The 14,607-nt window shown below is 52.9% G+C and overlaps 2 protein-coding genes across 2 annotated transcripts; both read right to left on the minus strand.

Moving 5' to 3' along the window:
- Positions 1-439: 439 nt before the first annotated feature.
- Positions 440-5,664, minus strand: KLK8 (kallikrein related peptidase 8). The gene is made up of 5 exons (XM_068992530.1): positions 5,595-5,664; positions 4,981-5,140; positions 4,533-4,792; positions 2,503-2,636; positions 440-595 (listed from the first exon to the last, which is right to left on the minus strand). The coding sequence occupies exons 1-5, from the start codon at positions 5,662-5,664 to the stop codon at positions 440-442; spliced, it is 780 nt and encodes a 259-aa protein (XP_068848631.1).
- A 2,636-nt stretch (positions 5,665-8,300) lies between these two features.
- On the minus strand, positions 8,301-14,114 carry KLK9 (kallikrein related peptidase 9). Its single transcript, XM_068992536.1, has 5 exons — positions 14,072-14,114; positions 13,781-13,937; positions 11,021-11,286; positions 9,085-9,221; positions 8,301-8,453 (listed from the first exon to the last, which is right to left on the minus strand). The coding sequence occupies exons 1-5, from the start codon at positions 14,112-14,114 to the stop codon at positions 8,301-8,303; spliced, it is 756 nt and encodes a 251-aa protein (XP_068848637.1).
- Between the last annotated feature and the right edge of the window lie 493 nt (positions 14,115-14,607).

The following is a 14,607-nucleotide window of genomic DNA, read 5'->3' on the forward strand; positions in this document are numbered from 1 at the left end:
AAGAAAGGGGAGCATGGCATACTGCTCTCCACGGGGTCGCAAAGAGTCAGGCAAGACTGAATGACTGAACAACAACAGCATCTCCCCCCAGAGCTTAGTAAGTTTAGCTGCTCAGAAAAGCCGAACAGAAACTCTTTTAATGGTCTTTTTCAGGCCAGTCCATTGGACATCTGAAAATCCTTACATCTTCTCTCTCCTCTGAAACTAACCTCCCATTTCTCCAAGTCCTCCCAGAAAAAAAAAAAAAAAAAGGGCGGGGGAGGGGAACAATTTTGGACAGTGGTGATGGGCAGAATGACCATGGGGTTCTGATCTCTCCATCTCCGGGGTGCAGACCCTCTGCCCCTCCACCCCTCCCAGGAAGGCCAAAGCACAGACAGGCAGGGAGCCAGGCTGATGCTGTGAGTTTATTGAGGGAGGTTTAGAGCTTGTCTGGGGATCAGCCCCTGCTGCCTATGGTCTTCTTAATCCAGTCCAAGGAGTGGCAGACTTTGCTGTAGACACCAGGTTTCTCAGGCCGCCCACAGGGGTCTGAGCCCCACGATGTGATGCCCTGGAGAACGCCATTGCACACCAGCGGGCCCCCAGAATCTCCCTAGAAGGGGAGAATAGAAGATTTTCACTTAAGTTGCTCAACTGTTACCAGCATTTCATGGGCTTCCCTGGTGACTCAGATGGTAAAGAATCTGCCGACAATGTGGGAGACCTGGGTTCAATTCCTGGGTCTGGAAGATCCCAGAAGGGGATGGCTACCCACTCCAGCATGCTTGCCTGGTGAATCCCCTGGACAGAGGAGCCTGGCGGGGCTACAGCCCACGGGATCACAAAGAGTCAGACTGACTGAGCAACTAATGGAAACACACACACCAGCATTTGTACCATCTCTCTCACGTGATTGGTTCCCCGGGAGTAAGATCACTGTATCCTGGGGCCAATGGCGAGAGAGAGGGGTGGGGCTTCCACGTGTGGGGATACAGACAGGATGTCTAAGGGCAATGGAGCAAATCTTGATCAACACGGGAAGAGAATGCTCTCTGGAGGGTCCAATCCAGAGAGCAGAGAGTAGCAATTGCATCGGGGAGACTGAGCTCCTCCATACTTTGGCCACCTGATGCGAAGAGCTGACTCATTGGAAAAGACCCCGATGCTGGGAAAGACTGACATCAGGAGAAGGGGATGATAGAGGATGAGATGGTTGGATGGCATCACCGACTCAATACACGTGAGTCTGAGCAAACTCTGGGAGATAGTGAAGGACAGGGGAGCCTGACATGCTGCAGTCCATGGGGTCGCAAAGAGTGGGACATGGCTGAGCGACTGAACAGTAACAACAACAATTCCTGGCCAATCTGGAAGAGATCATCTAGTTCCAAAACACAGGAGAAAGGAGCCGGGTTCTTGTGGATATACACACACCCAAGGGGAAAAGGTGAGTATGTGGGAAGACATTATTGTCTCTAAGGAATCAGCCGGAAAAGACTAGCTTCCACAGCAACATCTAACGGAAATGATTCTATTCTCGGCCAATAGGAAAGGGAATGATTCTATTCCTGGCCAATAGGAAAGGGAGCACTGAAGCATTGTCTTCAGGGACCAATCCTTAGCAGAAGGGGTGGGGACAAATCCAAGTGGAGCTGTGAGGACTGAACTTGAAGCCAGTAGGCTAGAGAGTTCTGTATCAATGGCAAAGCCCAAGATGTGTCATCTTGAGGATGGGGAGCCCATTGAGGGAGCCCTGAAATCAACGGTGCCATCTTCTGGCCAGTTGGGAAGACAGCGTTGCTCCCCAAGGTACCAGTCATAGGAGAAGGTAGCCATGCTAGGGAACCCAGTCAGGACCTGGAGAAAAGTAGCTCACTCTACGCTCATCTAAAGTCTGCACAAACTCCAAGTGCTAACAGCAGGAAAGAGGGCAGGGAGCTTATCCCTCAAGGACTTAGCTTCTCCCTCCCTTTAATCCCCTACCCCTCCCTGCACCTTCCCCGGTTGGCAAGCGTTCCCAAGGAAACAGCAAGGTTGATTCAATTATTCTGATTCCTGCGCTGTGCAGCCTGCAGGGAGAGTGTGCCTCCTCTGAACTCGCTTCCCACTCTGTAGAGACAGGGGTGCTGACTCTTTGGGATCACCCCACTGCCAAGCCTCACATCTCTGTAAGGCGAGTGAGGGAAGAAGGAAGTTTCAGGACTTCCCCGGTGCCCCAGTGGATAAGAATCTGCCTGCCAACGCAGGGGACTCGGGTTTGATCCCTGGCCCGGGAAGATCCCACATGCTGCAGAGGAACTAAGCCTGGGCACCACAACTACTGAGTTCACGCGCCTAGAGTCTGCACTCGGCAACAAGAGAGCAGTGAGAGGCTCTTGTGCCTCAGCGAAGAGGAACCCTCACCCCACACACACACCCCATCCAGTTGGCTGCAACTGGAGAAAGCCCGAGCAAAGCCACGGAGACCCAGCACAGCCAAAAAAAAAGTAAATAAAAGACGGAGTTTCTGAAGGCACTCACCTGGCATGTGTCAGCCCCACTGCTGTCGCTGGCACAGACCATGCTATCCGTGACTTGCCCTGGGTAGGCTTTCTCACACTGATGCTGAGAAATGATTTTTACTTCTGCACAGTTGAGAGTGTCAGGAAAATTCTCTGAGGGAGCAGAGGTTGTAAGTTGCCAGAGACAGCAATCCTTCCCCTCCATCCCTGTCGGGATCTAACCTCCCATCTGTACACCCATAGCTGCACAGGGCTTTCTGAGACATCTCACAGGAGGGCACGTTCTCCTCTCATCACAGGAAACAAAGCCATGGCCCCTGCTGTTTCTTTTTCTCCACCCAGAGAAGGACCTTTGGACACTACTGTTTGCTTCTTGCCTTTCAAATGAGGGGGCGGATGACGGGGGACCTGGAAGCACCCCTCTGTGACACCTCTGAATCTTTCCAATCTTCCCATTCCCAGACCAGCAAGTCCTCCATCTCAGCTTGGTCCTACTTCTTCCAAATATCACCTCTTCCTAGAAGCCTTCCCTGATTATTCTAACTATAACACCACATCTCCATCACTCCCTTTCCTCTCACCTCCCCCCTACAATATTCCATTATAGCACTTGGCTCCACCTAATATTTCATTTTATATGTATTTGTTTATTGTCTATTCCCCCACCTAGCATGCAACTCCACAAGGCTTTGTATGGTACAATACCTGGGGCATATCAGATGCTCACAAAATAAGTGCTGAAATAGATGATGGGCAGTGGAACTAGTTTTTCTTATTAACCTTTGAAAAACAGACTTCAGAGGGAAAAATTATACCTGGTACTTCTATATACCAGAAGCTATATGCCCAGAATCTCATTTAATCCTCACATGAGCTCTTGGAAGAAGGGAGCCATTCATTCTTTCACCCATGCATTCCTTCAACAAATGTTATGTTTACCGAAGACATACTGTATCCCAGTCACCACCCTGAACACTAGGAACATACAATGAAGAAAACAGATATAATCTGAGTCCTCGTGGAGCTTAGAAACCCATTGGATAATTATGCCCATTTTGTAGCTGAGCAAACTGAGGTCAAGAGATGGGAAGGGACTTACCCAGAGAAAAGGGGCAGAACCATGGTTTGAACTGACTTGCCTGATTCACGAGCAGGTAGGTTTCCACAGCAGCCCATTGTTTTCTTAGGAGTCAGACAGGCAGGGACCTGAATCCTGATTTTTGCTTTCCTAGCAAATCACTTCACCTCTGAGCTGAGCCCCAATCTCTTCATTGTAAAGCAGCGCTAAGGGCTCCCTGAACTCTGAAGCCCCAGAGGAAGGACCTCAGTGGAGTCCAGACTTGAGTCAAGCAAGAGGAGGGAGCTGAGGATCTAGACTGAGCGTCCTGGGGGAGAAAAGGCCCGTATCCCTGGGTGTGGCGGGATCTGGGGCCAGAATCTTGGGTTCAAGATGGAGAAGAGGGAGCCTATTCTCCTGGGCCACTGAGTCCCTGTATCCCAAGTCTGTTGTGAAGGTTACATAAAACTCTGAACAACAAAATAGGGCTTCCCTGGTGGTGCAGATGGTAAAGAATTTGCCTGCCAATGCAGGAATCCCAAGTTCAATCTCTGGGTCAGAAAGATCCCCTGGAGAAGGGAATGGCTACTCACTCCAGTATTCTTGCCTGGAGAATTCCACGGACACTGGAGCCTGGCGGGCTACAGTCCATGGGGTCACAAAGAGTCAGGCTCGACTAGCAACGAACACTTTGACTTTCTGTACAACAGAAAGTCTCACTCATAACTCTCTAACTTAAAGGTGGAGGAATGCATTCACTCATCCACTCTTCATTCATCCATCCATCCACTTTTCTGAGCCCTATTAAACAATCTGTTTCCTTTTCCCCCATCATGCCTATCAGTATTCTGGTCCTGAAGGTTTCTAACGTGGACCGCCCATGACTGTCAACCTCACAATCATGTTCCCTTCCTTATCTGCTCTAGAGGCTAAGTGTCGCCAATGGCTTGGGGTCCACTGGGCCAACCAGCTCCTCCTTTCCTCCCCACTACCTCGGGGGCTGCTGACAGTGCCCCAGCCTGAGATGGTGCACTTCTGGCCAACTTGAGGGCAGTGATCCGCCAGCTTGATGGGCTTCACTTTGGGCCCCAGGGGTACCCGGCCACGTAGTTGAATGAGCATCAGGTCATAGCTGTGGTCGTTGTTGCTGCTGTTGTAGCAGGGGTGCGGGATGGACTGAGCCACGGCCCTCTCTTGTTCTGACTCATCCTTATTCTTCAGGCTGTGCTCTCCCACGCGGACTGTGTATTTCCTGTGATGATGAGGGGTGGTTGGGCACCCAGGCAGGAATCTGGGCTCCCAGCCCCCTCCTCTCTGAGACCCAGGTCCCCTCTTCTCTCAGACCTCCATTCTCAGAGACCCGCTCCCCAGCTCGCCCTTTCTTAAGAGGAGCCCCAGCCCGCTCTTTCTCCACCACCTCTGCTGCAGGAATCCACTCACTTTTTTTGACAGTGGGCTGCTGTAAGAACCCAGTTGTCCTCTATGAGAACACCCCCGCAGATGAGCCGGACACCCTGGAACAAGGCCGTCTGCCATGGCTGAGAGTGAGGCTTGCACTCCTTCCCTTCCAGCACCTTGCTCTCCTGTGCCCTCAAGTGTCCTGGAGGCAGGAGGGAGAAGTTTGGGGCAGGAAAACACGGTGGGTTCAAACGGATACACACACACACCCCCTCCTCCGGCGTCTGCCACCCGGCTTGCACATGCTGCTGCACAGATGCACACGTACACTCGTGGAAGGCCATGAGTCACCAAACACGGAGTCACACACCTAAGCCTGCGTGCACCCGCCCCATAGACTCTCGTGAATATCTGCGCCCTTCAGCAGGCAGCCTCGCTGGCTTTGGTGTGCTCCTGCAATACCCAGCAGAAACTAACACATTCCTACCAGCTGCCACGTGTACCAGGCCTCCACCCTCTGGACACCCCACAGGAACTCCCATATGTCATCTCACACTTCCCATCTCCCCACAGGCCGCCACAGGCACCCACGTAGCCACCATCACGGTGTTCCCCCAGGCTCATGTGCTCCACCGATGCCTTCTGGGCCCCCTCACCTGCCCGGGATTCCGACAGCAAGAGCAGGAGCATCCAGATCCAAACTGCAGCAGGTGAGGGACGTCCCATGGTGGGGCCTGGGAGACAAGAGGACAGGGCTGAGCGGAGGAGGAAAGAGGAGACCAAAACCCTAGTAATCTCAGGATTGGGGTGGGGAGAAGCAAGATCCTGGACCATTCTTCTGGGTCTTGCAGGAAGCAGGAGCTGAGGACCCAGAGTCTCGGGTCTGAAGAAGAATGAGATGGGGCTCCAGATTGCTGAATCTGAGTTGCTGGGAGCCCAAGGGGTTGGATTCCCACATTCCAAGGAAGGAGGCAGTCAGGGTCTCCGACTCCTGAGTCTGAAGGAAGAGCCAATTGGGAGCTAAGACTCCTAAGTCTTGGAGAGCATGGGGCTGGGGTGCTGATTGCTGGGTCTCCAAGGAGGAAGGGAGCTGAGGTTCTGGGGGAGGGGGCGGGGGTCTGATACCCTGTGCCTGAGAACTTTGGCATCTCACCTTATAGAATTCAGGGGGCGGGGAAGAGCTCCCAGTACTTCAGCTCTGCGTGCCTGGTACAAGATCCTGGAGCCTTTTAACTGGAACGGCCCGCCTCCTGCTCCGACTCCTCCCACCCGGAGCCGGCAGAGCACCGAGGAACTGGAACCCTGGGTACGGCTGAGGAGAGGCTGGGGGCCTAAACGGGAAATCTTGAGGGAGGAGGGGCTGGAATCTCCAACTCTTGAGGTCTGGGAGGGAAGGAGCTTAGTACTGTGACTCCTGGGTCTGAATCAGAAAGGAATGGGAGCCCAGACTCCTGGAGCTGAGGGAGGAGGAGCTGGGACCCTGGGCTCCTGGGCTCCTTGGTCTGAGGGAGGAGGGGCTGGAGGCTGAATTCTTACGGTTAATTTTTTTGGAAGGAGAGATTCGGAGACTGGGTTTTTGTGGGAGGAGGGTGCACCCGAATGGGAGTCAAGCCCGTTTTCTGGGTCCCAACTTCTGAGGGCGGAGCGCCCCGCCCGCTGGCTGCCCCCTGCGAGGTCCAGATTCCGGGAAGGCAGGTTTGGGAGGCGCTGTGACCTGGTTTCCCCTTCCCCTGGGGGCGACGGGACCGGCCCAAGCAGAGCCCAGGAGCCTTGCTGCAATAGGGCTGATGGAGCCAGACTTAGGCAGGACCTACTCCGGGCAGCCATGAAATTAAAAGACGCTTACTCCTTGGAAGGAAAGTTACGACCAACCTAGACAGCATACTAGAAAGCAGAGACATTACTTTGCCAACAAAGGTCCGTCTAGTCAAGGCTATGGTTTTTCCAGTAGTCATGTATGTGAGAGTTGGACTGTGAAGAAAGCTGAGCACCCAAGAATTGATGCTTTTGAACTGTGGTGTTGGAGAAGACTCTTGAGGGTCCCTTGGACTGCAAGGAGATCCAACCAGTCCATCCTAAAGGAGACCAGTCCTGGGTGTTCATTGGAAGGACTGATGCTGAAGCTGAAACTCCAATACTTTGGCCACCTCATGCGAAGAGTTGACTCATTGGAAAAGACCCTGCTGCTGGGAAGGATTGGGGGCAGGAGGAGAAGCGGACGACAGAGGATGAGATGGCTGGGTGGCATCACCGACTCGATGGACATGAGTTTGAGTGAACTCCGGGAGTTGGTGATGGACAGGGAGGCCTGGCGTGCTGCGATTCATGGGGTCGCAAAGAGTCGGACACAACTGAGCAACTGAACTGAACTGAACTCTGGGCTTATGGGGAATCGCAACGCAGCGGCCGTGTTCCCTCTCTGCCGTCCATCGCCCACCCGATGCCCATCTTTTATCCTACAAAACCGGCAGAAGGAAGGCCGGACTCGGCACGTTTAATGCAAAATTGCCCCTGAGATCGGCGGGGACTGAGAGCCTCTCCCAACTTCTCTCCTCTCGGTCGGTCCCCGCCAGGATGAACACCCTGGCCCCGCCCAGGAAGGGGCCATGGTGCAGGATGGTGGGAGTAGGCAGAGACTGACCCACTGCTTGAGTTCCACGTGGGGGAAGGGACCCTCCAGTAAGGCGGGGTCTCTAACGAAGGAGGTGGGGCCGTAAGGGGAAATCTCACTGGACAAAGCTCTGGAGGGAGACGCTCTTTATTGATTAACTTATTTATTTGGGGCTGTGCTGGATTCTCCTTGCTGCCTGGGCTTTTCTCCTGTTGTGGAGCCCGGGCTCTCAGTGCCCCAGCTTCTGTAGCTGCGGCGGGCGCGGGGGGCTCAGCAGTTGTAGTCCCTGGACTCCAGAGCGCAGGCGCAGTAGTTGCGGTTCCGGGACTCTGGTTAATCCCGGGCACGTGGGATTCGTCTTCCCAGAGCAGGGATCGAACCGGCGTCTCCTGCATTGGCAGGCAGATTCTCTACCACTGAGCCACCAGGGAAGCACCTGAAGCTATTTAGTAGATGTCTTTCCCGAGGTAGACCGCAGGGAACGCTATTTTATGGGGGCGGTGCCAGTTCCTGGTAACTCAGAGATGCGGCCAAGAAGGGCGGAAGTGTCTTCCCGCTCCTTTCAACTGGGGGGCAGCTATACAGTTCACGCGGAAACCCAGGTCTGAATATCCAGAAACTGGGAACTTGAATACCCAGAAGTCGTCTCCAGGCCAGCAGACGCCAGGGGCTTAGACCGTTGAGACTGGAGCCTTGCAAATCCACCTGCCCTGCCCCACCCTCCTCTCCCGGTCATCCAAGGCGCGAGGGCTCAGTTGTCCTCCATGGTTTCTTGAATCCAGTCCAGGTAGTGGCACACACTTGTATAGACGGCAGGGCTCCGGGGCCTGGAGCAGGGTTCCGAGCCCCCGGACACTACACCGGCCAGGGTCCCATTGCAAACCAGGGGGCCCCCAGAGTCACCCTGCACGTGGAACAAGAGCAGAGAAACTGTTAGGCCGATCTACTCAGGACCTGACACAAGGCATTTGCTCCCTCCGAGGAAGCTTCCAGTTCCCTTCTCCTCCAGTACCCAGGCATCCTGGTCTCCAGTCCCTCCTCCCTCAGTCATGTCCAACCGCTTTGTGACCCCATGGGCTGTAGCCCGCCAGGCTCCTCTGTCCATGGACTTTTCCCAGCAAGAATACTGGAGCGGGTTTCCATTTCCTCCTGCAGGGGATCTTCCCAATCCAGGGATGGAACCCACGTCTCCTGTGTCTCCTGCATTGGCAGGCAGATTCTTTACGCTGAACCACCCAGGAAGGCCATAGACGCAGGAGTAAAATCTCATGGCCCCCACCTCCCCAAAGGGCCTAGCATCATGGATCCTAACCCCTCTTCTCCCAGGACATAGAGTCCAACCCCCAGTCCCTTCCTCTTTTAGGTCCAGGAATCCTGGCAGGACTGGCCACCCCCCACCGCCCTTCTCAGGACCCAGGTATCCCAGATCCTTCCATGCTCTGTTCTAGGAAGTCTGGGGCTCCAACTGCCTTCTCCACCAGGACCCTAGAGCTGCTGCAGGATGCCCACCCCCGTCCTTCCCAGAGCAGTCTCACCTGGCAGGAGCCCCGGCCCCCCTCCCACAGGCCTGCACAGAGCATGCTGTCGGAGATGTGGCCTGGATACGCCCGGCGGCAGAGTCGGGGCTCCAGGATGCTGATGTTGGCACAATGCAGCGTCAGTGGGTACTCCACTGTGGGGAAAGCAGGTCCGTGAAAGGTCAGCAGCTGTTTCCATCACAACTCAGCACCGCCCCCCTCCCCCGATTTCCCAAGGCAGACCCACCGTGCCACAGCCCGAGACTCTCCAAGATAGGAACAAGTGAGAAAGCAACAGAATCACAGCGTGGAGGAGAAACAGATGGAGACCAAGTGGAGAGGGCCGAAGAGAGAGAAAGAAAGAAAGAAAGACGCAGAGAGCCAAGAGATAAGAGATATGTATAAAACTCACACAGAGAAAAAGAGGGACCTTGATGGAAAGATAGACCACTGAAGGGGAAAGAGAATTCTCAGAGGAGGCAATGAAGAAATAGGGAGAAACAGACTCAGAGATGGGAATTCCCTGGTGGTCCAGTTGGCTGAGACTTCACATTCCCAGGTCAGGGGGCCCAGGGTCTATCCCTGCAGGGAACTAGATCCCGCATGCTGCAGCTACTGAAGACCACGTGCTCTGGAGCCCGTGCTTTGCCTGGATCAGCCACCACAATTAGAAGCCTGAACACCATAGCTGCAGGGTAACTAACTCCCCTCTCTCTGAAACCAGAGAACGCCCACATGCAGCGACAGAAACAAATAGAATAAAAGAATTTCTTTAATAAAGAAAGAAAGAGACCAAGAGACGTCCAGCGAGAAAGTAGTGAAATCAAGGGGAGGAGACATTTACAGTGAGATGGCTGTCGCTGGAGACTGAGACAAAGAAGCGGAGAGACTAGAGATGGGGAAGTGGGGTAGGGGCTGTCTAGGGAAACAGCGGTTCTTGGGGGAGAAACGCAGTGAACCAAAGTACCCACATGTTGTCTGAAGGGCACAGCCCCCACTGAAGTCTGCCGAATTCTGCCCAACAGTGGTCGTTATTTTAGAAATACGGACCCAGCATTGTCAGTTTTGAATTTTTCAAGCAAATCAAGAAACTTGGCTTTTATATCACATCGCTCAGGTTTTAACTGTTAGCAGCCACAAACTGACGTTTTTGTTTTTGTTTATTTTCACGGCCCTTTGAAAGCCAGTACTGCCGTGGGAAGCCAAATTTGACTAATGGATGTGCTGATTTCTGACTCTGAGTGACATAGACCTTATTTCAGTTCTGAGATGCACGTATTTTCACAAGTAAACATCTCTGAAATCAGGATGTGCCTTCCAGTAAATGATGTCATACAGGGATGGATGGGGACTTCCCTGGTGGTCCACTGGTTATGAATCCATCTGCCAGTGCAGGGAACACGGGTTTGATCCCTGCTCTGGGAAGATTCCACTTGTCGCGGGGCAGCCAAGCCCATGCACTACAACTTCTGGGCTGGCTCTCTAGAGCCTGCGAGCCGCAGTCACTGAACCCACGTACCCGAGAGCCTGCGCTCCGCAACAAGAGAAGCCTGCACAGCACAGTTAGAGAGGAGCCCCAGCTCGCCACAACTAGAGAAAGCCCTGGCACAGCAAGAAAAACCAAGTGCTGCCAAAAATAAATAAGAAGGAATAAAATTTTTTTAAAAAGAAGATAAGTGAAAAAAATTGCAAACAGGCCCTTTCAGCTATAGGTACTTCCGTGTATTTTGTAAGAAAAGGATGGCTGAAACCTGTTTTTCTTTTTCTCATTCTTGGTGGGTTGTAAGATAATGGTGCATCTTATCATTCATAGCGTTTAGATCTGATGAAATATATGGGTGCATAGATAGATGATAGATAGAACATAGAGGTGAAAAAGCAGAGACAGAGGCAGAGAGGGGCTTCAGACCCCTGGCATGAGACATCAGGGTGTCTTCAGTGGGCAAGGCTGTACCCTTAGGACTAGACACGGCCCCCCAGCCTGAGATGAGGCACTGGGTGCCTGGGGAGACGCAGGTCTGGCTGAGGTTGAGGGGCTGCACGGCAGGGCCTAGATGTGCCTTCCGGGGCAGACGAACCAACATGATGTCATTGTTGTGGTCCTGGGCAGTGAGGTCCTGGTTGAACCCAGGGTGAGGGAAGAAGTCTGTGGCCCGGAACAGCTGCTCCGGACCCTCCCATTTCCAGAGGTGGTGCTCCCCGAGGCGGACCCACAGATACCTGTTGGACAGGTGTCAGAGGTCAAGGTGGGAGAAGGCGAGGTGTCTTCTCGGCCCTGATCCTCTTTATTCTGACCACCAGGATGCTGTGTGACTCCGCAAGCCACACACCCTCTCTGGGTCCCTGTCAGCTGTCCGTGACCCACAGGGCTGTGTGACTTTAAGCAAGGCACACACCCTCTCTGGGCCCCTGCTTCCCACTCCATCCCTTTGCCTCTACCTTCCTAGCTCTCCGCCAAAGCTCACACCTCTTCCTAGCCCCATGTCAAGTAAACCACCTTCCTCTCTGCCCCACCTGGAGCCTCAGTGGTGACCTGGGTCCCCTGGAACCATGGAGGCAGGTGAGGCCTCCGCCCACCACACATCAACAGCCCCACAACCTGCACCCACAGGTCTGGTGGCTTCTGTGGGGAGTGGCGCTGTGTGTGTATGTGGAAAGGGTGGGATATGGAAAATCCCCAAGCTAGGCTCATTTGCGGCCTCAGACTTTTCCTGTCGGCTACCTCCCTCATCTCTCAGTGCACTTTTTCCTGAAATCTGGGCTCAGACCCTCTCCCTGCAGTGGCAGAACCCACTTGCTCTGCTCTGGGTTCGTGCCCTGGACAGCCAGGGACCCTCAGGGTGTCTGCATGTCCATTGCCCAACCCCTGACCTCTGACATTAGGGACCAGGCTAATGACTGAGAACTCAGGCTTTGAGGAGCATAAGGGGTTAGTTCTGTCTTTTCCCTCTCTGTCACACTGTGGCCCTGGTTTCTGTGTCTGGGAAGTCAGTCCCAACCCCACCCCGCAGCCCCGACTTGTCCCTGCTCCTGAATCTCCTGCACCTCCATGTTTCTGCTTCTCCCCTCTGTCTCTGGTACTGAAATGTGGCCCTTGTTTTCCTAGCCTGATGTACAGGCCTGAGCTAAAGAGGCTCCAGCATGGAGTGGTGTGTGATGGGAAATTCTCACAGAGCAGCCTGGGTGGCCCCTAGGCTTCATTCTAGAGGGAAAATACCCAACAGGAGTCAAGGCTCCTTTCCCCAGATAATATAAAAAGGATTTCTGGATCAGGTAGATCCCAGAATTCTATTAGAATGCCCAGAATCTAAGATTCTAAAACTCTAAGGTTCTAATACCTTGGAAACCCACAATTTTAGAATTCTATGCGGCTCAAGCCCTAGTATCTTAAGAATTTGAGATTCTAATGCTTTTGATTTCCCTGAATCAAAAAGTCTAAGATTTTTAAATTATCTGAATTAAATCTGGGACATAAAAACCTAGGGTTCTAATATTCTGGGACAGTAAAACTAGAATTTCATCATTCTAGAAATCTAGAAATCTTTGATTTTTACAAGTGTAAGAATTTAGGTTTCAAATAGTTTGAAACTCTAGAATTCTCTTGGCTAACACGTTGGGGAGTTTAGAAATCTTGAATGATAGCCTGCAGGAATAGTAAATCCACCAGATTCTAGACATGTATAAACCTAAGTTTCTAGAATTCTCTTGGTTCAAGATTCTAGAATTCACAAGCCACAGTATTCTAGGACACTGTAATTCAGACTATAAGCTTCCCTACTCAATGAACCTAGCTAGCTAGAACACTTTGAATCTAAGATCCTAGGGTTGCGCTATCTGACACAGTGATTGAGTGCTTAAATGCGACTAGTCCAAACGGAGATGCAACATACTTGTAAAATGCAAGCCTGGTTTCAAAGACTTAGTATTTAAAAAAAAAAAAAGACTAAACTATGTCATTCATAAGTATTTAAAATTGATTACTTGTTGAAATAACATTTTGAGATGGCAAGTTAAATCTATTATTAAAATTAATTTTACTCTTTTTTTTTTTTTTTGCCTTTTTGGTGTGTCTGCTAGAAAACTTAAACTTTCCTACATGGTTAGGGTTCTATTTCCATTGGATAGTGCTGCTCCAGACTACTCAGGTTCTACCTGTCCCTGAATCTACATTTCTCCAATTCAGCAACGTCACTAATGTAATTACTTATGTACATTAGTGTAAAATCTGGATGCAAGCTTTTAGGAATGTACAGCTCTGGATTTCTCCAGGTCAGAGTCTAGGCATCTAGGAGTCTGAGTGAGTGAAGATGATCAGTAATGTCCAACTCTGCAACCCCATGGACTGTAGCCCACCAGGCTCCTCTGTCTATGGGATTCTCCAGGCAAGAATACTGGAGTGGGTTGCCTTCCCTTCTCCAGGGGATTTTCCCGACCCAGGGATTGAACCAGGTCTCCTGCTTTGCAGGCAGATTCTTTACCATGTGAGCCTCCAGGGAAGCTCATCTGAATGCCGAAGTTTCCAAATCTACACCCTGAGGACCAGGTTCTTTAGGATGCTAGGATTCAGAGTCAGCTCTCTGTCATTCGAGGAGTTGAACTTAGGGGAACAGAAGTGGAGGCTTGGCCCTTCCTGACCATGGCTCCCTCCCTCCTCCACAGAGGTCCCCAGCCCTCTCTCTCTTTCCTGACCTCCAGCCCCCTCTGGGTCACTCACCGTTTGCGGCAGTGGGCAGCTGTGAGCAGCCAGCGGTCACTGATGAGGGTCGCCCCGCAGAAGAGATGGGTGAGGTGGAACAGCCCAGCCTGCCAGGGCTGCGAGTTGGGGCGACATTCCTTGGCCCCGATGGCTCGGGTGTCTGCCCAGCCCTGCCCTGGGGTGGGGATGGGAGGCAGAAGGGTTATCGGAGAGCCAGGTGGGAGGGCTCGGGGAGAGACGCTGGACAGAGGGCCTGATGGAAGGGTCCCGGGGGGGCCACGGAGGGGAGCATGACAGAGGGAACCTCACCTCCCAGGAGCGAAAGCAGAGCACAGAGGAATGCCAGCCTCATGGCCTCTGCGGTGCCTGGATCTTCGAGCCTGTGCTCAGTGGCCCTGCTTCTTTATGGTAAGCCATGCTGTCTTCCTCCTTGGGGCCGCCCCATGATTAATCTGGGTTGGGACATGTCCCGGGAAGGAGGGGGAAGCCCAGGGGCCTTGACTGGGGGCCGTGGGGAGGCAGACCGCACCGGTAGACCCTTCGTCAGGATGAGCCAGGGGCTGGCAGCATCAGGGGTCTGGCGCAATGGGGGAGGGGCCCTGGGTGAGACTGTCCTCAAGTGGGCTTTCCAGAAAGGGCAGCCATGATTCACCCTGACTTCAGGGTGGCAGCATCTGGTTGCGGGATATTCTGTGGCCTGGAGGAGGAAGAGAGAAAGGAGGAAGGTCCCTAAGGCGGAGTCCTAGGGTGGAAGCAAGTTCATTTTGAATGAAGTTGCAGTGGGCTAGGACCAGTGCACTGGGCAGGCTGGAGCGTTACCTAGCAGGACCTCCCAAGAATCAGAC

This window comes from Capricornis sumatraensis, chromosome 20, assembly GCF_032405125.1.
Source record: "Capricornis sumatraensis isolate serow.1 chromosome 20, serow.2, whole genome shotgun sequence".
Lineage (NCBI taxonomy): Eukaryota > Metazoa > Chordata > Mammalia > Artiodactyla > Bovidae > Capricornis > Capricornis sumatraensis.